The sequence below is a fragment of the Aplosporella prunicola genome (genome assembly GCF_010093885.1).
Source record: "Aplosporella prunicola CBS 121167 unplaced genomic scaffold K452scaffold_32, whole genome shotgun sequence".
NCBI lineage: Eukaryota > Fungi > Ascomycota > Dothideomycetes > Botryosphaeriales > Aplosporellaceae > Aplosporella > Aplosporella prunicola.
The window spans coordinates 39,892-61,220 of record NW_022983560.1 but is presented as its reverse complement, the minus strand read 5'-3'; the positions used below and the strand labels follow the sequence as shown (position 1 = coordinate 61,220).

At 56.7% G+C, this 21,329-nt stretch overlaps 10 protein-coding genes across 10 annotated transcripts; 4 read left to right on the top strand and 6 right to left on the bottom strand.

The window, feature by feature from the left end:
* Positions 1 to 767: 767 nt before the first annotated feature.
* On the bottom strand, positions 768 to 2,935 carry K452DRAFT_362018 (GMC oxidoreductase; the record flags this gene model as incomplete). Its single annotated transcript, XM_033546468.1, has 1 exon — positions 768 to 2,935. One exon carries the CDS (start codon positions 2,933 to 2,935, stop codon positions 1,028 to 1,030), a length of 1,908 nt encoding a protein of 635 aa, XP_033392926.1. The 3' UTR covers positions 768 to 1,027.
* A 3,231-nt stretch (positions 2,936 to 6,166) lies between these two features.
* K452DRAFT_236198 (uncharacterized protein) lies at positions 6,167 to 8,236 on the bottom strand (the record flags this gene model as incomplete). Its single annotated transcript, XM_033537491.1, has 6 exons — positions 6,167 to 6,860; positions 6,916 to 7,116; positions 7,201 to 7,324; positions 7,384 to 7,610; positions 7,658 to 7,781; positions 7,840 to 8,236. The coding sequence occupies 6 exons, from the start codon at positions 8,234 to 8,236 to the stop codon at positions 6,167 to 6,169; spliced, it is 1,767 nt and encodes a 588-aa protein (XP_033392925.1).
* A 742-nt stretch (positions 8,237 to 8,978) lies between these two features.
* Positions 8,979 to 10,809, bottom strand: K452DRAFT_362016 (uncharacterized protein). Its single transcript, XM_033546467.1, has 2 exons — positions 10,382 to 10,809; positions 8,979 to 10,319 (listed from the first exon to the last, which is right to left on the bottom strand). Exons 1-2 carry the CDS (start codon positions 10,646 to 10,648, stop codon positions 9,303 to 9,305), a joined length of 1,284 nt encoding a protein of 427 aa, XP_033392924.1. The 5' UTR covers positions 10,649 to 10,809; the 3' UTR covers positions 8,979 to 9,302.
* On the top strand, positions 10,710 to 13,079 carry K452DRAFT_257936 (uncharacterized protein). Its single transcript, XM_033538451.1, has 3 exons — positions 10,710 to 11,237; positions 11,298 to 11,666; positions 11,722 to 13,079. Exons 1-3 carry the CDS (start codon positions 11,073 to 11,075, stop codon positions 13,012 to 13,014), a joined length of 1,827 nt encoding a protein of 608 aa, XP_033392923.1. The 5' UTR covers positions 10,710 to 11,072; the 3' UTR covers positions 13,015 to 13,079.
* Positions 13,080 to 13,134: 55 nt separating this feature from the next.
* Positions 13,135 to 14,504, top strand: K452DRAFT_112205 (uncharacterized protein). The gene is made up of 2 exons (XM_033535045.1): positions 13,135 to 13,254; positions 13,332 to 14,504. The coding sequence occupies exon 2, from the start codon at positions 13,363 to 13,365 to the stop codon at positions 14,206 to 14,208; it is 846 nt and encodes a 281-aa protein (XP_033392922.1). The 5' UTR covers positions 13,135 to 13,254; positions 13,332 to 13,362; the 3' UTR covers positions 14,209 to 14,504.
* Positions 14,505 to 15,111: 607 nt separating this feature from the next.
* Positions 15,112 to 15,909, bottom strand: K452DRAFT_291742 (uncharacterized protein). The gene is made up of 2 exons (XM_033541242.1): positions 15,735 to 15,909; positions 15,112 to 15,660 (listed from the first exon to the last, which is right to left on the bottom strand). Exons 1-2 carry the CDS (start codon positions 15,865 to 15,867, stop codon positions 15,479 to 15,481), a joined length of 315 nt encoding a protein of 104 aa, XP_033392921.1. The 5' UTR covers positions 15,868 to 15,909; the 3' UTR covers positions 15,112 to 15,478.
* A 109-nt stretch (positions 15,910 to 16,018) lies between these two features.
* On the top strand, positions 16,019 to 18,228 carry K452DRAFT_257930 (uncharacterized protein). The gene is made up of 2 exons (XM_033538450.1): positions 16,019 to 16,135; positions 16,192 to 18,228. Exons 1-2 carry the CDS (start codon positions 16,095 to 16,097, stop codon positions 17,963 to 17,965), a joined length of 1,815 nt encoding a protein of 604 aa, XP_033392920.1. The 5' UTR covers positions 16,019 to 16,094; the 3' UTR covers positions 17,966 to 18,228.
* A 262-nt stretch (positions 18,229 to 18,490) lies between these two features.
* K452DRAFT_291740 (uncharacterized protein) lies at positions 18,491 to 19,308 on the bottom strand. Its single transcript, XM_033541241.1, has 3 exons — positions 19,230 to 19,308; positions 19,070 to 19,112; positions 18,491 to 18,928 (listed from the first exon to the last, which is right to left on the bottom strand). The coding sequence occupies exons 1-3, from the start codon at positions 19,251 to 19,253 to the stop codon at positions 18,810 to 18,812; spliced, it is 186 nt and encodes a 61-aa protein (XP_033392919.1). The 5' UTR covers positions 19,254 to 19,308; the 3' UTR covers positions 18,491 to 18,809.
* Positions 19,309 to 19,687: 379 nt separating this feature from the next.
* K452DRAFT_236131 (uncharacterized protein) lies at positions 19,688 to 20,010 on the bottom strand (the record flags this gene model as incomplete). The annotated part of the gene is made up of 2 exons (XM_033537485.1): positions 19,688 to 19,748; positions 19,802 to 20,010. The coding sequence occupies 2 exons, from the start codon at positions 20,008 to 20,010 to the stop codon at positions 19,688 to 19,690; spliced, it is 270 nt and encodes an 89-aa protein (XP_033392918.1).
* K452DRAFT_112169 (uncharacterized protein) lies at positions 19,811 to 21,307 on the top strand. The gene is made up of 2 exons (XM_033535044.1): positions 19,811 to 20,131; positions 20,230 to 21,307. The coding sequence occupies exons 1-2, from the start codon at positions 20,066 to 20,068 to the stop codon at positions 21,190 to 21,192; spliced, it is 1,029 nt and encodes a 342-aa protein (XP_033392917.1). The 5' UTR covers positions 19,811 to 20,065; the 3' UTR covers positions 21,193 to 21,307.
* Positions 21,308 to 21,329: the final 22 nt, after the last annotated feature.

Genomic DNA, 21,329 nt, shown 5'->3' with positions numbered 1-21,329 from the left:
GCGCGGTGATGCGCGGGCTCCGATCCTTCCCGTCGGTCGGTGGGTGGATGGGTGGGCCTTGGGCCACGCCGCTACACTGCACACGCGTGCTCGCGGCTGTGGTTGGGACCGAGGAGTGCCGTGTCGGCGCTAGTATCGGGATCACTGGTTGGGGCTAGACTGGGCGTTGGGCTGCATGTATGCATGCATGCATGCATGCAGGTGTCACTTTTTGATGATTCCGGTTTTTTCTGGAGGGGTTTTGCAGGGGTATGGCGTGGTGTGCAGTCTTTTACCGGTATGTATGTTTGATATGTGTGGTGGCGGCTAAGCAAAGAAGTCGGAATGGAGGGTAAGACCTAGGAGGGTAAGACCTAGGTAGGTAAGACGGAGCGTTGCGCGCTGGAGTAGTAGCAGCAGCAGGACAGCAAGCACGCCATTCATTCTCTGCATTGGTTCACTGGACCCTACTGGCTAGATCCTATGCCTTTGCTGCAGACTCGAGACACGCATGTACGTAGGTGTAGGTGGAGGTGCGCGGTTGCCTCGTTTGCCTGCGTGCGGCTGACGCTGCCGCTAGGTAGGCACGCTTATGCGCGGCATGCATGAATGAAATGAAATGAAGGCGGGCTTGATGCCTGCGTGACTGATCTTCGTGGGGTTAGGTTGGTTGGCTGTTTGGTTTGTAGGTAGGTAGGTCAGGTGCCTGCTTGCCTGAAGGGGATCGGGGATGACTGCACGTCACTGACTGACTGGCCTCCATTGTATTGATCGACCTTGCTTGGACGACTGCTATTCGTGCCGTGATGTATAGCGCCTACATAGGTACTCACCTGTTTGTTTCGCGCGTACACATATATATTGTATACGTAAAGAGGTAGGCTTCTAGCTTTACTTTAATTGATCAACAAGGTCTCGTCCTTCTGCTCCGCCCCCACCTACCTAACTCTTACCTAGGTAAATGGCAACCCTTCATCTGATCCGCTCCGATCCGATCCCCCACTCCCTAATCTGCTCGATCTGATAACATCACAAACCGAGATCCCATCTACTCCGCGTCAGCCAAAATAACCTCCAACGCTTTCTCGCTCAACATGAACGTCGGCAAGACAGGGAAAGATCCCGGCTGCACAGGGAAAACAGAGCCATCAACCACGCGCAGGTTGTCGATGCCTATGACACGAAACCTCGAGTCCACAACAGCCCAAGGATTATTAGGATCTCCAATAGCACAAGTGCCAGTCGCATGATGCGAGTAAACCTGCGACTTTATGTACTCCTTCTGGTCCTCATCTGTACAGCCCACTCTTGTACACGGGTGCAGTTCCGTAAATGGTGCCAAGTTAGTTCTTATGTCGTCCAGGGCCGCTCTCGCGAGCTTGATACCTTCTAGCATTGCCTGAAGGTCCTCGTCCTCGCCCTTTTCAAAGAACCTGAGGTGGATGTCTGGAATGTCCCTTGGGTCGGCAGACCTCAACGTGACAGTCCCCGCTTGGCTCCGCGGTCTCATTTTAACGAACGAACATTCATACTGGTTTGGCCCGTAATCATTCGGGAGTCCAGGCCAGAATCCCTCCAGGATGAATTCGCCGCAGAAGCCATGAATGTCGCGGACGCGTTCGGATTGGCTTGACTTCAGAAAAACTTGAGCACTGGCGACGTCCCCTTCGATTTCGCGTGCGGCGAGTGCTACAAGGCCTCCTTCGTAGTTGTCTCCCACATTTGTACCGACACCGGGAAGGTCCTTGACTAGAGGAATTTGGAAATTGGCTAGTTCCTTGGCCGGTCCGATACCACTGAGCTTGAGGATCTGCGGACTATTGAAGACACCACCAGATATAATAACCTCGCGTCTTGCATAGGCCTGTCGCTTAACGCCTCGTTGGTTTGCATTGTAGCGTGGATCAGCTTTGTACAGACTTTGGCCTTGTAGGTATTCAACACCGATAGCAGTCGGCACACTATTTTCTGGTCTTTTATTCTCGTCATCAAACAAGATCTTCGTTACCAGACTGTTCAGTTGAAGAGTCAGTGGGTAGTTACTTGCGTCTGCTAATGTAGCATGGATATAGTTGTTCGGATTGTCCCTGTGGCCTTGTTGATCTGCGTGCAATACGCCACCGAATATTCCAGTCTTGAAATCTCTTTGTGGATCCAGAGCGTTCGGATCCCTCTGTATGTATTGCAACGCCTGGCTGGGATCCCCACCAGTGACTCGTACCAAGCTTTCTGCGATTATCGTTCCATCTGATACTCCTGTCTGATTCCCCGAGCTTCCGCGCCTCATCGTCGTGTTTAGCCATCCGTCGAACCCATGTCCAGGAGTGCCGCGGGGCAAATAAAGGTTCCTCTCTAGACGCACCAAGTATTTGCGCATGTTCTCGGCGGTCCAGGACTCGTCTCCGGTCGAATCCGCGATAAAATTCCAATCTTCATCGTTTGGCAGTATCGAAGATGCCGCATTGTGCATCGCGCATCCTCCCAGAGTGCCCGCGCGAGGATACCAGATTCCGAGTCTCTCATAGCCAGTGGAATTGACAGGAGGATGCTGGCCTACATAGTATGATCCATCAGGCGCTTGCCATACTTGATGAAGGTACTTGGCCTCCTCTTCCGGGTCATCGTAGTGCGACACCCAGAAGTTCCAGTGTGTGCTTGGATCGTTTATGGCTTTGTTAATGTTGGCCACAAGAGTTACATTTGGATTCGTGCCTTCGTCCGATCCGGCTTCCAGGAGTAGGACCGAGTGCCCAGCCCTTGCTAGGTTTGCTGAAAGTGGTCCGCCGCCTGGGCCGGAACCAACAACGATGTAGTCATACGTATCTTCCGATTCGAAGGAGTCGGAGTCTGAGCCCCAGGATGCGGGGTCGGAGTCGGAGCCAGAGCTCCGAGAAAGGGGAACAAAGTAAGCAAGGGAGAGATGAGCAAGGATGCTCAAGGTTGAAACAAGTTTCATCGTTGCGGAAGCCTTGCAACCACGAAAGTACCTCTCAGTCTGTTGTTGCTTGAAGCTGACTGGAGTTTGGTGGATATCATGTCTCGGGCGCGAGATGCATTTTATCTTGGCTTCGGATATTCTGTCTACTCTTAACCGAAGACAAGGTTTCTCTGTGTTACGGACGGTTAGCTGCATGCAGTCTAGCAAGCTGAATTCATGGCGCTCTAGCTTGTGTAATTTTTATTAAAGAGTGCCGTTCTTCCTACTAACATGTTCCGTGTAAGTGAAAGCCTATAAGTTTGACGCCATGTACAGATGACGCGCGAGAGCGCACGTGTTGGGCGATGAATAGACAGCCGAATATATCTAGGCTTCAATCATGATGGACGAACATTGTGACGTCTATTTAATATTGTTTTGAACGATTTCGTGATATATTGCACATAAGTGCGGGGTTTAAGCGTACACTTATGTGCGCCCACTAGGCTCTAGCTGCGCGAAGATCGCTTTACGAGAGAAGCAACACCGGTGAATTCAAACTCAAAATCCACTCGAATGATTTTCCGTAAGAAGCTCATAGATATCGATCTGGCTGTTGCAACGTATTCTCTCCATACTTTCCAGTCGACAGCGGAAACGGCCATATCTCCGGATTCTCTCCGCTTTCCGGACCCAGGAACGGTCAGACCTCCGGATTCTCCCCCGCATTTTCCGGTCCTCAAGTTGTTTAGGCCCTTAAGCTAACTCTTAGGTAGCTTTTCTTAAAGGCAACGTGCAAGGTGACGCGTCACCATCATGGCGTTGCGGACCGACACATTTCAACCTTTCATTACGTTTATGCTCCGGGTCGGAATGCAGCGGGGTCGACATGCACCGCAAGACTAAGTGATTAACAAAACCCTCAGCGCCATTGTAGCAAAACTCGGCTGTGCAACTTAACGTCGTGGCTAGATTGGCCTCATTATTCTATTATTTGTCAAGCTGTTAACTATTTTAGTTGTTGTTTGCGCATTCGAGTGTTGTTAAAGAATAGATTAAACAAAGAGTTCATTAACAAAAGAAAGGTCCAAGCTGCGAAGATAAGGCAGCTAGATAGAGTAAACCTACTAGCATTACGGGCTGCTAATACCCCTAATAGGTCTATACAAGAAACAAAAAATATTTTAACAAACAAGAATTCCTATAAACAGCTAACGTCCGTCACCACAAACTAAGATCTAACCTTACCGTCTAGCAAGACCGGGAATGATAAAAGCAGTCCCTACAGAGTACTCCTTGCCTAGCTCTTAGCCTAGGTCCCGGGTATAGGTGGAAAAGTCTTAGAGTATACACGGACTCTACATATCTTGACTAGGTCTCTTCTTCTACTCTATATAAGTAATACTATTACGCTTCACGACGACGAACGTTAAAACCTCCACGACATTTAAGTTTCTATACTTATTTAGACGACAGCCATATATAAAGCAATCAAATTCTAACATCTTAATACGATTTACGCTACTAGGTGTTACGTCCTCTGACGTTCAGTGTCACATGAATACATTGTCGAAACTCAAAGCCATGGAATAAAGCAAATCCACACTAACGTATTATTCTCGTAGCGCGAGTGGCCGTTACAAGCTATAGCTAAGAGCAGGAGGATTTATTCCGAGAGATATTATTGGAACCCCCGCTCCGATCGCCAGGCTAAACGCGCTAAGCGATGCGGGGATGCCGTTTTTGATAAACAGCTCAATCTAGACCAATTACGTCTATCGGGGAGGAGAAGCGGAGTGCAAACCCGAGCCCGATGAAGATGAACTTCGAAAAGCCGCAGCCTGAAGGATCAAGGAACATGTTCGTTAAAGATGTGGCACCAAAAAGCAGTGCGGCGTAGACCCTTAATCTCCAGTCGTGCTATAATTCGATCAACCAATGAGAACTAAAGGAAAGTCACTTCAGATGAACGAACGCCACAGCTGAGAAAAGACAATCCCCAAAGGATAGCAAAGATCTGCGAATGAATCAAAGGGGTCGGAGGAACAGCCGTCAGTTCCGAGCTGATCGATCTGGCCAAGTTAGCGCATGTTTTCCGACGCCAAAGGGGTCGGAAGACAAGTGACCATGGGCTGGGTTCAGCAAATACACAGCAACGGATGCAGCGAGCAAAATTCGGAAACATGACGAGCATTTCCAAGGGTGCGGGGTACATTGTCATTATAAAAAAGTGCCCGGATTTGATCTCTTAATCGAAGTGACAGTTGACAGAGAAGGCCACAAGAAAGAACCAAGAACCTCAAAACCAACTCACCAGCCAGTCCTCACGATGAAGCCCATCTCCATCACCGTCGCGGTGCTCATCCCCTTCCTTACCGGCGCCAACGCCGCCCGCGGCTGCGGTGCCTTCGAGAACGAGGAACCCTTCTCCTGCCGCTCCGGCCCGAACTACAACCGCGACAGCTGGGGCTTCAAGGAATACAGCCACATTCCCCGTCACTGGTAAGCATGCCCCTGTGGCTTTTCTGTGTAGTCGAGCGGTGCAAGACAACTAATGCCGAGTCAGTGGTTGGGACTACGACTGCTACCGCAGGAATTTCATGGGCTACAACAACTACATGCCACGCGATATGCCGCGTGATTGGCATCATGATATGCCCCGCGATATGCCGCGCGAGTGGTCGCGCGAGATGCCACGCGATATGCCCTACGAGGAGCGCCACCATGAGTGTAGGTCGCGGCGAGCGTATTTATTACCATCTCGAAACTGACAGTCGTGCTAGACATGTATGGTGGACGCTGCCACCCCGATGACAGGAGTAAGTGATGGCCAATTCCCGAACAGCATTTACCTACTTGTTGCTAACGATGGCAGACTCTTTTGGCCGCTGCCAAACTGATGGAAGTGAGTAGTAACCCCCCGAGGTTTGTGAACTTTAATACCAACAGCAGTGCCAGACTTTCCCCGCTTCCAGAACCAGGCTTGAACTCAAGTCCTGACGTCTGCAGGCTGGAAACCGCATCGGTGCGAAAATACCGACGCTGGCAAGAAGAAGAAGAATGGGTATGAAGGGGATGCCCCGACCCGCGATACGGGGCGCCAGTCGATCCTTGCAAAAGTTTATAGCTTTTTTAATTACCGTAGGCATGGTTGACTCGTCCCTCTGCGGACATGCACATACAGTCCAAGTAATAATACCGAAATGTGACAGTGTATTGTTTAGTTCGTGCCCTCAAGCCATGTCCTCGGCGTAAAACCATTCCACCTCCTTACCCTGTTGGAGAATTACAAGAGAAAGACTCAACAGATCCACCCGTCGTATACTGTCGATGCATAGAGTGTATGCTCGAGTAAATGCCCAACACAGCCGTGACAATGGAGCCAAGGAAGTAAACCGTGTTGAAAGAATTAAGAAGCAACTGCTTCTTGAACCCACGAACCCAACGCTTGACGCCCGTATCAGAGCGGACAACCCTACCCGTGGTAGGGTCAAAGCCGTCGCCCTCAACGAGCGAGCCTTTCAAGCAGTTGAACCCCAGAGCCAGGAAGGCAGGGAACGTGTACGAGAACTGGAGGATCATTGCTGCGCCGACAAAGCTCGAAAGGTAAGAGACCTGCGGCACAGCGGCTGCAATGATAAATGCAAGGCCCCAGTACAGCGGAACGAATGCGACCCAGATCCATCTGCCGTTCCGTGTCTCAAGCGCAGGTAGGTGCAGAAGGGGGCGACCGATGTTGGCGTACAAGACTTTGATGCCGATATTGCCATAGAGACATGCAGCGATCAGTCCGCTGACGAGGGAGAAAGCGTTGGCCACGGTTTGCCAAGCATAGGGGTTGATGCCTTGGTATGCGGGGTTGAAGGCGAACTGCCCCTGTTCGCTGTAGACGACGAGACCAAAGACGATGTAGACAATGAAGATAAACACATTGGCTATAATCATGCCTTTCCAGAAGTCCCACCTTTTAAACAACGTTAGTACAGTGTCGGCTTATACGGGAATCCCAATAGACCTACGGTCTCCTCATCTCAGCCATCAGCTCGCAGAAAAGAGTCGCGCCGCCATATGAGTAAACAGCCTGCATTAGACCATTGATATTGTCTCGTAAATTGAGTCCGTCAGGAACCCCGGCGCTAGTCTTGATCGGCCCTTTCTCAATTCCGTATGATGCGTAAACGGCTTTGTAGTTTGGGGAGCTGTTGGACGTGATGCCCATACTAGAAACAGTATGGTCAGTATTCGATTGTAACAAGTACAGTATCCTCACTTTGCTTCCGCGCCTAAGGAGATATATAACATACGTCATGATAATTATGAACACGTTCATCCAGACAGCAAGATTAGCAACGTATCCTAAGTTCTGTAATGAGCGTATCTGGCCAAGGATGAAACCAGCAGCCGCGAATATAATCAAACAGGCAGTAACTGTTAACATTGATGAGCTCAACCACTTAAGACCTCGGCTTCACTGTGGTTCGACTTACAGCAAAGAGGCTTATCGTCGTCTGAAGGTTGGGAAAGCTGCGAAATGCTTTGGCCGTGGGAGACAATGAGAAGCGTGACATTGAGGAAGAACTGACAGCTCTGCAAGATGTTGACAATGTATCGAAACCAGCTCCCGTAGATTCGAAAGGCCAGATCACCGTAGTTCTTCACTGGGTATCTGTCCGAGTCGAGGTGAACGAACTGCTGCCAGAGCAAGTACCCGGAACTGGTACTATCAGCATCATCCTTCTCACGAAGTAACACAACACTTACTACGTTGCCATCACGGCAAAAATAAAGTAAAGGGTTATTCCTGGGCCGTATCCCAGTCGGGTGAAAGCCCACGGGACAGAATAAGGCCCTAGAATATCAGTGGTAATAAGGTAGAAAACAGAGCCTGCGTGGACTGTTAATGCTAGGAAGTTACAGGATAAAGGTAAGGTGCATATCCTTACCCCATGTTGCCGTCCGCGCAGCTCTCGAGGCTTGATGCCATTCCTCGTCGGAAACTACATCAAAAACACCTGCAGTTGCGTCTGGGCCGCCTGTTCCACCAGGGCGTGCTTGGCCTTCTTGTGTCTGCGTTGACTCTTCGGCTTTCGGTTTCTTGTCGCGGGAGAAAACTGTCCGAATTGAACTGAGACCGTGACCCTTTGTCGAAAGCGTCTTCTCATACTCCCTCGTCTCGTTGGCATAGTAGAGGTATTCTTCGAATGTAATATCTGGATTGTGCTGATATTCAACGCGCAAGGCCGAAGGTTCTGTTCGAATCTCGCGGTTGATGGTCTCGTCAACCTCCTTGCTCCTGCGCGGGTCTGCGAGTTCGCTTGCCGGAGCCAAGCTTGATGACATGGTGTAACAAGAGATAGCCAAGAGGTTTAGAGGTGCTGATGTGTTAGCTTAGGAGCAGATCATGGGTAGGGAGGCTAATTATGAACTGGAAACCCAGCCTCGGCCGCCGCCCATCCGTGTGTGGCCTTCCTAATGAGGGAAGTTCGTATCCAGGTTGCTGCGGCCTTATCGTGCTCATGCAGTATTTTGCCGCAGATCCGGGCATGGGCTTGCATAACGTAGAACAAGCGAGCGACTGGGGTAACTCGTGACCTAAACTCTGTCGATATTACTGAAGGGGGCATAGTTTAGCAGGGCCCAAGCCTGTACTGGCCAATCATGAGCACGGCGATCCCTTATCTGACCATCAATATGGAAGGATGCGTTCAATATAACGCTGTGCTTTCTTACCGCTGTCCTTTGCATGCTGACAGCATGTCATACGTCAATCCCCGTGTTCCCGAGGCTTTTAGGCGATTATTCTAAGGTCCGGACGTTCTCCTTGCCTTCGAATGGGGTGTGGAGATGGCGACTGCGTTTAGCGCTTACTTAGAAAACGAACCATGAATTGACGCAGATGCCACGGTGCGAAAGTGAGGTGGTACGGACAACTGTTAGACGATCGACCCAGTGACCTGGTCGACCCTAGTTCAGACCAATCACGTAAACTATTGCAGCAATCAGGCTATTGCACGTGGTACATAGCTGCAAGGCCCGTTCCGCGGGGTTCGGTGCAGTTACCTTATGAAGAATGCAGTCGCATGGAGTGCTGATGTTTGATTAGCCATATCTAGAGGCTGAATAGAATCTTAGTTGACTGAGGAGAGTAAGCTGAGAAGAGAACAGGGCGGTCGAGCCGATTTAATCCACCAGTATCAACAAACTGCTAAGGCAAGGTTTACACGAAGAGATAAGGGAGAATGCGATATTTGGAGTAGAAAATCAAGTGAGGCTGGATTGATTTGACGTAGTCTCGCGTGGGTGAAGGTGTCTGCGGATTTTTGAAAGTGAGGTGCCGGGAGTATGCGAATGCGAATTTGGTTCTGAAAGCCCGGAGTAGAAGTCCCGTAATGCGTAAGTTTTCCCATTACGTCTTCTTGGACGCCTTCGCATCCGCCTCTTCAATAGCCACCAGCTGCTTAACCTCTTCGTCCTTCATCCAATTTCTCACGCTCTCCATGACCTCCTCCAGGTTGTCGCCGCCCTCGATAACATTGTCCAAACCATGAATTGTCAAGCCCGACCGATGGTCCGTTACTCGCTGCTGTCCCCAATTGTACGTGCGGACCTTGTTCTCGCGGCCCATCTTAGCGACGCCAATGACGCTGCGGCGCATGCGCAAGGCCTCTTCTTCACGAGCCTCGCGCCGCGCCTGCGCTAGCCGCGACCGCAGCACCTGCCAGGCCTTATCGCGGTTGGCGCGCTGCGAACGGGAGTCCTGCATCGCGGCGACGGTGCCAGTCGGAACGTGCGTCAAGCGCACTGCCGACTCCGTCTTGTTGACGTGCTGGCCGCCCGCGCCGCTCGCGCGCATCACCTCGACGCGCACCTCCTTGGGATCAATGTAGTAGTCGCTATTGGGGTCGTCGAAGTCCTCGGACCCGGCCCCGCCCTCGCCCGGTAGGCTCGGTAGAACCAGCACCGACGCCGCGCTCGTGTGCGTTCGTCCCTTGCTCTCCGTCGCTGGCACGCGCTGCACCCGGTGCACGCCCGCCTCGCATCGGAACCGGCCATACGCGCCATCCTCTTCGATCTCAAGGATCGCTTCTTGCAGCGGCGAGTCAGAGCCTCGGGCGTCTGCCGTTCCCGCTGAGTCCTCGTACTTGACCAGCGTCGCTCGCAGCCCTTGTCGCGAGCAGTACGCCTGGTACATCCGCAGCAAATCGCCCGCGAACAGCGCCGCCTCAGACCCGCCGGCTCCTGGCCGGATTTCCAACATGCATGGTAGGTGTGCGAAAGGGTGCTTGGGCACCAGACTGGTCGTGAGCGACTGCGTCGCGCGCGACAGTTGTTCCGTCGTCTCCGTCATGTCTTCAGCGGCGAGGTCGCGGAGCTCCTTGTCGGCCGACGAGTCTTGCAGCAAGTTTCTGAGCTCCGTTAGAGCCTGCGAACAAATTGGCGTTAGATGGGCAAGGGCAAGCGCGCGGGAGGAGAACGTCTGCCCACCTCATCTGCCTTCTCCCATTCCTTCAGCGCGGCGGCAATTGGCGCGATTTCGCCGGCCTTCTTGGCCGTCTTCTGGTCAAAGCCATCGAGCAGCTTCGTCGACAATTGCGAATGCTCGGCGGCGAGCGAGCGGGCGCGGGTAAGAACGGCGGGGGAGATGGCGTCGGCGCCTGTAGCCTGGGTGGTCTGGCGGCGGAGGAATTGCCTACTAAGAGGCGCCTGGGAGCGGAGGAGGCATCTTCGACACACCCAGCCGACGGTGTTCATGGTGAATGGCGCAATCGAGCTGCGCGGGATGAGAGTCGCGGAAGGTTAAAAGTGACGTGCACAGCCGGGGATCAGCCGATGGCATGTCGCTGGGCCCTTCCCGCCGCCATGACGTTGGAGCTCTCGTGCTTCCCAGAGCCTCACGGCGACTTCAAGACTTGCTTCACGTGTCCCTCTGACTGTTGATGTCGACATCATCTCCGATCAGCCGCCGTCGAGCCGAGGCTGAGACCGGCAAAATGATGCCGCAATCGTCGTCGCCATAACGTAACTGCCGTCCGCCATCCCCGCAAATCGGAGATAGGAAATAGTCCCGCTACCCAGGTACGTGCTGCTACCTACCCCTCATATCTTCTTTCTCTGCACTCTACTTCACTTCAAAGCGTGCCGTCGCGTAGACCGAATTGCGGTCAGTGTAGTCATCATGCCTCTTAACGCCAATGCCATATACCCCGCCACAGACCCCGAATTCGTCGCTTTCCCCAGCCGGCGGAGTACCGTCCACAGCACCAAGGGCATTGTCGCCTCGACCCAACCTCTTGCTACCCAAGCCGGTATCAGAACCCTGAGAGATGGCGGAAACGCTGCCGTAAGTTTTTGGAATAGTAGGCCCGTAGCCGCATCAATGGCTTGGTCTGATAAACAGTAGGATGCTGCTGTTGCTGTGGCAGCCGCCCTCAATATGACTGAACCGGGCTCAACTGGCATTGGAGGGGACTGCTTCTGCCTTTTCTACGATGCGAAGACGAAGAAGGTGCACGCCATGAACGGCTCAGGGCGTTCTGGTGCGAACGTGACTCTGGAGACGATCCGAAAGGACCTCGGCATTCCAGAGGGCGAGTCTGGGAGCATTCCCATGAGTAGCGTGCATGCTGTCACTGTTCCCGGTGCTGCAGCAGGCTGGGTCGATGCGGTAGAGAGGTTTGGCAGCGGGAAGCTATCCTTGGAACAGATCCTCACGCCGGCCATTGAACTGGGTGAGCAGGGATTCCCTGTATCCGAGCTGTCCTCCACATTTGTGAGTTGCATGATTCTGCGTGTATCATCGAGATGGTCTGTTAATAGCGAAATAGTGGCATACAAGCGAAAGCGCGATCCGCAAGGCATCTCCCAACTTTGCCGAGATGTTAAAAAAAGATCCAAATGCGCCAAATTGTTACCGGGCACCCAAACCCGGCGAGATCTTCAAGAACCCGACTTTGGCTAACACTTTCCGGCTGCTTGGCAAGCATGGGAAAAAGGGGTTCTACGAGGGCCCTGTGGCTGAAGCGCTGATCAAGGTCGTGCAAGACCTGGGCGGACGTCTGACGCTGGATGATTTGAAGAAGCACGCTGAGCTTGGCAGTGAGCCGGTTGATGCCATTTCACTGAAATTTAACGGCCAAAATGTTGGCAAGAAGCATAGTGTCCACATGAACGACAATGCGGATCAGGGTGTGGAGGTTTGGGAGCATCCGCCAAACGGCCAGGGAATTGTGGCTCTGATGGCTCTGGGCATGCTGGAAGAATTGGAGAAAGCGGGCAAGATTCCTGCCTTCAAAACAGGGGACCACAATTCTGCCGAGCATTTGCACGCTGTCGTCGAGGTCCTGCGGATTGCCTTTGCCGACGCCAACTGGTGGATTACTGACCCGAACGTCGAGAAGGTGCCGACTCAGGAGCTCATCTCTCAAAAATACCTGGCCGAGCGCGCGAAACTCTTCGATCCGAACAAAGCTTCGGACGTTTTGCACCACGGGTCCCCGGCGCATAACCACAGCGACACCGTCTACTTTTGCTGCACAGACTCGGAAGGTAACGGTATATCGTTCATCAACAGCAACTACGGTGGCTACGGCACCGCCATCATCCCCAAGGATTGCGGCTTCACGCTGCAGAACCGTGGGGCGAACTTTGTGCTCATCGAGGGACACCCGAACGTGCTGGCGCCGAGCAAGCGGCCCTATCACACGATCATCCCGGCCATGATCACGAACCCGAGTGATGGCAGCCTGCATACGGTGTACGGTGTCATGGGCGGTTTCATGCAGCCGCAGGGCCACGTGCAAGTGCTGCTCAACATGCTGGCCTTTGACCTCACGCCGCAGGCGGCCTTGGACGCGCCGCGCGTGTGCATTGGGGCAGGCATGCCGGATCAGAGCAACAAGCAAAAGGTGGTGGACCGTACGGTGTACCTAGAGGAGGGCATCAAGCAGTCGGTGGCGGACAAGCTGGCGGCCATGGGCCACAAGGTTCGGATGGTGAGTGGACACTCACGGGGGCTGTTTGGACGCGGGCAAGTGATCCGGAGCCACGTGGAGGAGGGGCAGGTGGTTTATAGCGCAGGCAGCGATCCGCGGGGGGATGGGGCAGCGATGCCTTTGTAGGGTACTACGTAGATCGTCACAATGGGAAGTCACGTCCACCTGTCGGGGTTAAGACTGGACCGAGGATCTGCCGGGCCGACAGGCTTTTGTGATCTGCTTCGTCTCCATCACTGTCCATCCAGCATCTTCGCCCTGCTGAGCACCGCCCACCCCGGCATCTTTGACATTCAACCAGCCCGGGCCCATCGCCCCTCTCTCACCATCCTTCCAGAGCGAGCCCGACCCTCTTTACGCTATTTTGTAAGTCCCGCGCCACCCTCGGTATTACTCATCCTTTCGTGAGGGGCATGCTGCTGACCTTGTTGTTTACCTGGCAGGAGCTCTCTTTACACCAACAAAGCTCTCAACATGGACTCGATGCGCAGCCTCAACACTTCCCTGCCCTCGGCCACGTCGCGCAGGCGACCGGGCCAAACCAACGCTGCTCTGCTGCAGGCCTTCAAGACGGCCGCCCTCCAAGTCACCAACCTGTACAAAGCCGCCGCCTCCGACCGCGAAGCCACCCACGACGAGGGCTATCAGGCATGCCTCGAGGACATGCTGAGCTTCCTCGACGCCGAGAACCTGGGCGTCGGCGACGGTGAGGGCTGGAGGATACGCCAGTGGGTCACCGAGAAGCTCCAAGAAGGAACCACGGCCACGGACAGCGACGAAGAAGGCGACGATGACAAGCGCGGGAGGAGCTCCAGCCCTGCTGCGCAAAGGCGGCCCAGCCCGGAGGCAGTGGCGTCGCCAGCGGTACAGGCGTTGCGATCTGCCTCGCCTGCCAGAGCAGACTCGGCCCCCCCTGCCCCTGTAGCAACCGTGCCTGCGGCTGCACCATCTCTCGAAGCATTGGACGCCCTGCCAAAGGGTGACTTCACATTCCGCGCGCCACAGACGTTGGACCTCGATATGGACGAGACGGAGCAGGCCGACTCGAACGCCGCGACCAACGCCGGATCGCCGCCCATGCAGATCAACGTTTTTCCAAGACACCGCACCAATCGCAACAGCAGCAACAACACGCACGCCCGTACCACCCACAACAGAGACAGACAGGCGGCGGCGGCGGTCGCGTCGCTTGGCAGCTTGGGATCCGGCGCCGGCGTGAAGCGGCGCGTGCCGTTCGGCGACTATTTTGATATCAACGGATTCGGCAACGGCAAGGACGTCTTCGGAGGACACGGATCGAAGCGCGGACGGTTCACATAAGAGGAGGATGCAGGCTCGAGGTTTCTGCGCCCCAGAGCACAGCCGGCTCCGGGCGATTCGGCCCGCCACGGCTGCTGGCACCACGCATTGGACGGAGTTACAAACGGATGGGATCATTTTCACATTGGAGGCATTCATTTAGAAGCATTCTCAGGGTGTTTTCTGGGTTTGAGTGCTGGATAGAAGGGGACGGAAACGGAAGGAATCGGTCGGTCCACCAGGACTACTACTACTGCAACTATTCGGGATTTGCATTCCAAGGAGGAGAGAGATTCACATAGCTAGGTATGATGAGTGGATCAGGAGGACGTGCATACCCTGGCTACTTGAGCTCTTTCTCTTTTCCTTTTTTTACCCGGCGCGTTTCCTTGTTTTCGCTTTTTTTTCTTGCTTTAAAGCCGGAGCCCGGATTTTTTCTCCGCGGGTAGTTTCGCGGTTTTTTTGAGGGCTGAGATGGGACCCTCCTCGTCCGGAAGAGGAAGGAGGGATAATGACTTGATGGAACCTGCATCTTTCTTTTTGGTTTCTTTTTCTCGATTTTTGATTATACCCGATATCGACACAATACTTTTTACTTTTCAAAGCGGCAGAGAGAGAGAGAGAGAGAGAGAGAGATAGGGAGCTGTTTACCGTAGCTTGGCTTGGCTTAACTTAGTGACGATGCTAGCGGGGTGTGGTTTGAGGTGGTGGTGGCGGCTTCGTGGATACAGATAGGTGTGGAAGCAGCCGGGTCGCATCCATGTCGAGAAGGAGGGCGAGATGCTCAGGCGTGCGCGTGGGTAGAAAGAGGTGGGCGTGTGGTTGGGGCCGAGCATTATGTACCGTATCCAAAGGCTACTTAGGTAGCAGCGTCTTCTCGGCATGAGTGTGGAAGTGCCTTTGTGCCGCTTGCAGCAGGCTTGGCTTGTAGCTGGGTACGAAATGTGTCCACGGCGAGACGCTGCCGCATTGGAGTGGACATTCGTACCCCCCGTTCTCTGCTTCGAGGACTATGAATGAGAAGAGAGCGCTCCATAAGACGAAAACAGACATGGGCCGAGGTGGCCAGGCGGGCAGGCAGGCAGGCAGGCAGTCTCACCGCGCAGGACAGCACTCCTGCTCAGCGCAGCCCCCAATGCGAGCCCAGCCCATGCCCAAACTTTTATGCAGCCCCATGAACGCCGCCCAGATGCACCATTGCAAGAAGAATATCGTACACACCCACGAACCCACCCGCTCACACCATCTCCCCACCACGCACCATCAAGCAATGGGCGCAACAATCCCCAGCTCACGCAACGAAGCGATACACGCCCATACCGACCAGCACGGCCGACAGGCCCGTGATGCTGGCCTTGCGCGCCCGGAGCCCGAACAGCGTCTTGCTGGCCTGGAGAGCGGCGTGCTGTTGGCGCAGCTGGTGGTGGCCGGAGACGTAGGAGTAGACGCCGAGGCCGATGAACGCGGTTGCGCCTGGAGGGAGGGAGAAGGAGTTAGCTGGCTAGCTAGGTGTGGAAGGAAGGAGGAAGACGCGTGTGTGTGTGTACCCATGGTCCGACACGGCAGGCAGTCGTCAAAGTCGCGCTGCTCGCGCTGCAGCATCTTGTCGAGCGGGGGCGCTTGGTCCGAGGGCAGGCGGCGCTGCGCTTCGGCGGCGAGGTCGGCGTCTTGGCTGGCCATTGCGGGGGAGGAGGAGGAGGGAAAGTGGTGGTGAAGGTAGAGGGGAAAAGTCGCGGCGGCGGGCGGCGGAGGTAAAATCGGGCGCGAGTCAGGCGATGGGATCGGCGTCATATCATTCCCGCTCGTTCGCCGCCAAACCACCAGAGTACCTCACTCACTCACTCACTCACTCAACAATTGATTCTCTCTGCGGCGCATGGGGCTGCCCGAGCACCACAGCAGCAGTCATGAGCGCCGTCGAAGCGCTGTACATCTTCGATGAGCACAAGTGAGTGGTTGAATGCATCACGACGGGCCAATGCTGACCTCGCCCGTCTCGCCCAGCAACCTCATCCTCGAGCACGTCTACTGCGCGCGCCCGCCCGCCGCGCCCGTCCTGCTGCCGCTCTACCTAGCACACCCGGCGCCGCGCCCGTCGCTCATGTATCTGCCGTCGACAAACCCGCCCACGCTCGTGCACAACATGATCCAGGACCGGCTGCTGTTCCTGGCGCCGTCGAGCGCCGACACGGAGCCGCTGCTGGTGCTCGAGTTCCTGCACCGCGTGGCCGACGCCATCGAGGACTTTCTCGGCAGCCCGCTGCTGGCGGCCAAGATCGAGACGAGCTACGACGTCGTGGCCCAGCTGCTCGGCGAAATGTGCGACGCCGGCCTCGTGGCCACGACCGAGCCCAACGCCCTGCGCGACGTCGTCGACGCCCCCAGCTTCATGAAGAACCTCCTCGGCGGCGTGGGGCTGCCCAGCTCTTCGCCCTCGCTGAGCCCGACAAATACACCCTTCTCCCTCCAGCGGCCTGCGCTTAAACCCTCCCTCACCCCGCCCGGCTCCTCGCCTTCCTCTGCCATCCCCTGGCGCCGCGCCAATGTCCGCCATACCAGCAACGAGATGTACGTCGACGTCGTCGAGACGCTGAACGTGACGCTCACACCCAGCGGGAGGCCGCTCGTCGCCCTCGCCAACGGCAGCATAGCCTTCACGTCGAAAGTGTCGGGCGTGCCGGACCTGATACTACGGCTAGACGCGCCCGGCGGCATCGCCAACATCGTGTCGCTGCCCGTGTTCCACCCGTGCGTGCGGCTGGCGCGGTGGCGCGACCGCCCCGGCGAGCTCAGCTTCATCCCGCCCGACGGCCGCTTCGTGCTGCTGGGCTACGAGGTCGACCTGCTGGGCGACGACTACCTGCTGCGGCCGGAGAACCTCAAGCCGGGTCACGGAAGCGGCAGCAGCCAGGGCGCGAAGCTCAACCTCCCGGCCACGGTCGAAGTGAAGACGAGTCTGGGGCCCACGGGCGCGGACTTCGAGGTGCGGCTGGCGCTGTCGTCGCGCTTCCGCAGCGGCGGCGCCGCGGCTGCCGCGTCTTCTACGTCTGCGTCCTCGGCCGCGGCCGCCAGCCTCAGCAGCATAAGCAGCGCGGCGGGGACTGGACGGCCCGGCGGCCCTGGCCGCAGCCCCTCCGGCTTCGGCGCGCATGCGGGGTCCTCGGCCGCGCCGCAGCTGTCGGACGTGGTGGTGCGGGTGCCGCTGCCGGCGGCGGTGCGCAACGTGGGGGACCTGCGGGCGTCGCGCGGCGAGGTGACGTACGCGCCGGGAGAAGCGGCGCTGGAGTGGCGGGTTGGGGCCAAGGACGCGGCGGCGCTGATGCAGCTGGGGATGGGGGCGGTGGCGACGCTGCGGGGGAGCGTCGTTGGCGGCAGTGGAGGGGAAGAAGACGACGAGGACGACGAGGGCGGCGGCGTGCTGGGTGAGGGGCTGGGCAACCGGTACGAGTACGACGACGACGGGGACGGCGCGGGCAGCGGATACCAGTCTGCTGCGGGGCTGGGGAGCGGCGCGCCGCCGCTGAGCAGCAAGACGAACAGCGGGGGGGACGCAGAGCTAGAGGCGCGGCTGGAGCGGCGCAAGCGCGCGAACCGGCTGCTGATGCCGGCGAGCGCGGCGCTGAGTTTCCAGGTCAAGGGGTGGTTGGCGAGCGGGGTGCGGGTGGAGAGCTTGAACGTCGACACCAAGATGAGTCGCGGGCTGGGGGCCGGGGTGACGCCTTATAAGGGGGTCAAGTACTTGACGGGAAGTCGGGAGGGGGTCGAGGTGAGGTGTTAGGATTGTTTGTGTGTGTGCATGGCCTTCCTTGGTGGCGTGGGTAGGTATTGATTGATGCTTGATGTTCATCATGTTTGATGTTTTGGTATGGTGGTTTGGTGGTGGTGGTTTGACGCGGTGCATGATGGATTGATGGATGGATGGGTGGACGATGGTAGAGCAGGCTGTGGAGGGAACGGTACATAGGAGGTATAACCAAATAGACAGAGACGCAGCAGCGGAAGGGCTCATGAATTGATTGACTGTATGTATGATGATGGGAGGCCAACCAATCAGGAGCAAGCAATTTGACATCATACGCACAAGCACCTACCTATACATACAAACCATCACGCATAGGACCTAAGGTAGGTAGACATCAAAGCATTGGGCGCGCACACGAGCAGCAATTGCGCTTTCTAGGCCATTGGGCGCCAGAGACGTGAGAACGGGCACGGGCACGGGCAAAGCGCGGGTGAGCAGGAAGCGGTAGGTAAGTGTCAGTAAGCAGGCCTCTCACGCACGCAGTCAATTCCAGCAGGGACGTAGGCAGAGTGTATACACTAGCATTGCTTGCACGCGCTTGCTCGCCGCACCCCCCAAACTCAAGCTCAGCCTCAGCCTCAGCCTCAGCCTCAGCCTCAGACGAAGTCGGTGTATGGAGTACGGAAATACCGAGGTAGGAAAGTATATCTACAAGCGAGCAAACCGGCTCCTTCAGCCCAAACCGAAGCCAGGCATTGTCGTCGCGTGCGCGCGCAAAGAGGCGATCCGAGAGCCCGGAAGAAGAAGCGCATTTGGTCCGGGGAGAAAGCAGGTGCGTGTGCGCAAGGCGTGTGTGTGGGGGCAGAAGGACGCAGCAGAGTTACTGCCCCAGCGCCTTGGCGCGCTCGTCCTCCAGGCGCGTGTAGAAGGCGTCGCGGTGCTTGACCGTGGGCACGTGGTAGCCGTACCACCAGCCGTAGCCGGCGGAGAGGCCGAGGCCTGCCAGAGGCGTGAGTGAGCGAGCCAGCGAGCCAGCGAGGGAGAGGGTGTGTGAGAGGGAGGGAGAGAAGGAAGGGGTGTTGCGTTTGTGTGCCATTGGGGGAGGGGCAGGTGTGTGCTTAGCAGGCAGACAAGACGCACCGAAAGCGACAGAGATGTCGAGGACGAGGCCCCTACGGAGCATCTGCGCGGCGGGGGAAGCGTTAGCGTGACGTTCAAGCGCGAGAGCTCAGCTTTGTGCCGGTGGGCCGCCGAGGCGGGCCAGGGCGGAAGCTGTGGGCGAGGAAGAGGCGGAGCTTACGCCGGTGATGGGCTTGACGACCATGGTGGAGGAGTGGAGTGGAGAGTGGGTTGCTGGGAGCGGGTGTGGGATGATGCAGACGATGCGATGATGGAGGTGTCGCTTGGTAGGTTCCTGCCGACGGGGCGGCGCGGAGAAACGTGCGCCCGCGGGGAGGGTGAGATGAAGTGATGGGTAGTTGGAGGGCGGTGGAACGACGGCGAGGGAGTGGATGCGAGTGGGATTGGGAGTGCGAGTGGGAGTGGGAGAGGAGAATTGAGTGGTGGTGTTTTGTTTCTTGAGAAGGCTGGTTGAGGTGAGGCTGTTCGACGACACATGCACGCATAAACACATATATCTACATGGCAAAGCTCTCCATGGGCAATTTAGGTGCAGGTACAAGTTACACATACATATGTGTACAAGCATCTCCCCCGCTGCACGCACTCACCCGGAGCTGCGTCTCACTACGCATCACATCACCACCGGCCCTCCAAGCCCTCCCAACTCGTCGTCTCGACCGACAAGCCATCCGCGCACCTATCGAATCAGCCATCCCTCAACAGGCACACACACGCAACGAGCAAACTTACTTCCGGAACAGCCTGACCAGCGGCTGGCAGCGCACGACGCTCTTCGGATCCCCCCGGTCCACCACGTCGCACTCGTACTGCACCAGCTCCAGCAGCTTGCACTTGGCCAGGTCGACGGGGCGCCGCTTGTTGCGCAGCCGGTTGTCGGGCGTGTACTGCGCGCGGGCCTCGAGCTCCTCGGGCGGGAAGGCTTCGACGAGAGGCGCCATTGCGGGGTGTTGTTGTTTGTTGTTGTTAGGAGGGGAATGATAGGCCGCGGTTGTGATGAGTGGCGCCGATATGCTGGGCAGGGCATTGGTGGCTGAGGTCGAGGAGGCGTCGTTGGGTCAGGTATGTTGTTGTCGTGTGCGATGACACGCTCGGGATGCCATGCCATGCTCAACCTATGGATTTTATACAAAGTGCCGACTGGACTCACATAACTGTAGATTCTCCACTCGGCCAGACTGCAGCACGACCCCGCGCCCCAGCGCTTCGGCATCCCGCCGCTGGACCGCCTGCTCAACCTCTTCGCGCAACCCGTCCAGGAACACGCTTCTTCTTCGTTTTCTCCTCCCAAACCGCCAGTCGTGGAAATCACGTCGCTGGGCACGGGGGCAGGGAAGACGCACCTGCTGTACCTGATCGCAGCCATAGCGGTGCTCCCCCGCATCTACTCGGGCAAAGCCAGCGCCGTCGTCGTCATAGACACAGAGGGCAATTTCCTCGTCTCGCGCCTCGCAGACATCATGAGGCAGCGGATCAAGAGCGCGCGGAAAGACATGGTCGCCAAAGGCAAAGACGAAGAAGAAGAAGAAGAAGAAGAAGAAGAAGAAGACGAGGTCCTCGCAGCCGCCCTCGCCCACGTGCACATACTCCGCCCAGACACGCACGCCGCTCTGCTCGCCGCTCTCGCCGCCCTCCCCGCCTACCTCTTCGATCCCTGCGCGCACTGCTCCTCCCCGCGCCCCCTCCACAGCATCCTCCTCGACAGCGCGAGCGCCTTCTTCTGGCCTCTCCGCGCAGCAGAAGACGGCGCAAGGGCGCTCGACCCCGCGTCTTCATCGTCCTCCTCGGCTACCGCCGCCGCCGCCTACGCCGCGCTCGTGCGCCAGCTGCGCGCGCTGCAGAAGACGCTGGAGTGCGCGGTCGTGGCGACGAGCGCGTCGCTGCCGTCGTCTGGGCCGCAAGCGCAAGCGCGCGCACTCCGCCCCCTCCTGCCGCATACGTGGACGGGGTTTCCGACGCTGCGGCTCGCGATGGCGCGAGAGGGCGTGCAGGGGCGCTGCGCGGTCTGGGTGGATGAGTGGGGCGGCGAGACGTGGAGGAGCGTGGTGCGGGAGGGGGTTCGGGCGGAGGGGGGCTGGGGCGTTGTGATTGAGGAGGGCAAGATGATGGGCGGGCGTGTTTGAAAGGGAAATATCGCTACGTCCTCCGCCATGATCGACTCGCGCGTCGCTGGCGATCTCTTGCCCGTTGCACGCAGCACGCGACATTAGAGGCTTAATGAAACAATTAATGTTTAGCTACGGCTCGTGCCGTTTGCCCT

What these genes read in the sequence shown, in the direction of transcription:
- K452DRAFT_362016 (XM_033546467.1), bottom strand. Translation starts at nt 10,648, where the DNA reads ATGAACACCGTCGGCTGGGTGTGTCGAAGATGCCTCCTCCGCTCCCAG. An exon ending in AATGGGAGAAGGCAGATGAG is followed by an intron (nt 10,320 to 10,381) that starts GTGGGCAGACGT and finishes ATTTGTTCGCAG; the next exon opens with GCTCTAACGGAGCTCAGAAA.
- K452DRAFT_257936 (XM_033538451.1), top strand. Translation starts at nt 11,073, where the DNA reads ATGCCTCTTAACGCCAATGCCATATACCCCGCCACAGACCCCGAATTC. An exon ending in GAGATGGCGGAAACGCTGCC is followed by an intron (nt 11,238 to 11,297) that starts GTAAGTTTTTGG and finishes GATAAACAGTAG; the next exon opens with GATGCTGCTGTTGCTGTGGC. An exon ending in CCGAGCTGTCCTCCACATTT is followed by an intron (nt 11,667 to 11,721) that starts GTGAGTTGCATG and finishes ATAGCGAAATAG; the next exon opens with TGGCATACAAGCGAAAGCGC.
- K452DRAFT_257930 (XM_033538450.1), top strand. Translation starts at nt 16,095, where the DNA reads ATGAGCGCCGTCGAAGCGCTGTACATCTTCGATGAGCACAA. An exon ending in TACATCTTCGATGAGCACAA is followed by an intron (nt 16,136 to 16,191) that starts GTGAGTGGTTGA and finishes CGTCTCGCCCAG; the next exon opens with CAACCTCATCCTCGAGCACG.
- K452DRAFT_112205 (XM_033535045.1), top strand. Translation starts at nt 13,363, where the DNA reads ATGGACTCGATGCGCAGCCTCAACACTTCCCTGCCCTCGGCCACGTCG.
- K452DRAFT_291742 (XM_033541242.1), bottom strand. Translation starts at nt 15,867, where the DNA reads ATGGCCAGCCAAGACGCCGACCTCGCCGCCGAAGCGCAGCGCCGCCTG. An exon ending in CCTGCCGTGTCGGACCATGG is followed by an intron (nt 15,661 to 15,734) that starts GTACACACACAC and finishes CCCTCCCTCCAG; the next exon opens with GCGCAACCGCGTTCATCGGC.
- K452DRAFT_112169 (XM_033535044.1), top strand. Translation starts at nt 20,066, where the DNA reads ATGAGTGGCGCCGATATGCTGGGCAGGGCATTGGTGGCTGAGGTCGAG. An exon ending in AGGAGGCGTCGTTGGGTCAG is followed by an intron (nt 20,132 to 20,229) that starts GTATGTTGTTGT and finishes ACATAACTGTAG; the next exon opens with ATTCTCCACTCGGCCAGACT.
- K452DRAFT_291740 (XM_033541241.1), bottom strand. Translation starts at nt 19,253, where the DNA reads ATGGTCGTCAAGCCCATCACCGGC. An exon ending in TCGTCAAGCCCATCACCGGC is followed by an intron (nt 19,113 to 19,229) that starts GTAAGCTCCGCC and finishes CCCGCCGCGCAG; the next exon opens with ATGCTCCGTAGGGGCCTCGT. An exon ending in CGACATCTCTGTCGCTTTCG is followed by an intron (nt 18,929 to 19,069) that starts GTGCGTCTTGTC and finishes CGCCTCTGGCAG; the next exon opens with GCCTCGGCCTCTCCGCCGGC.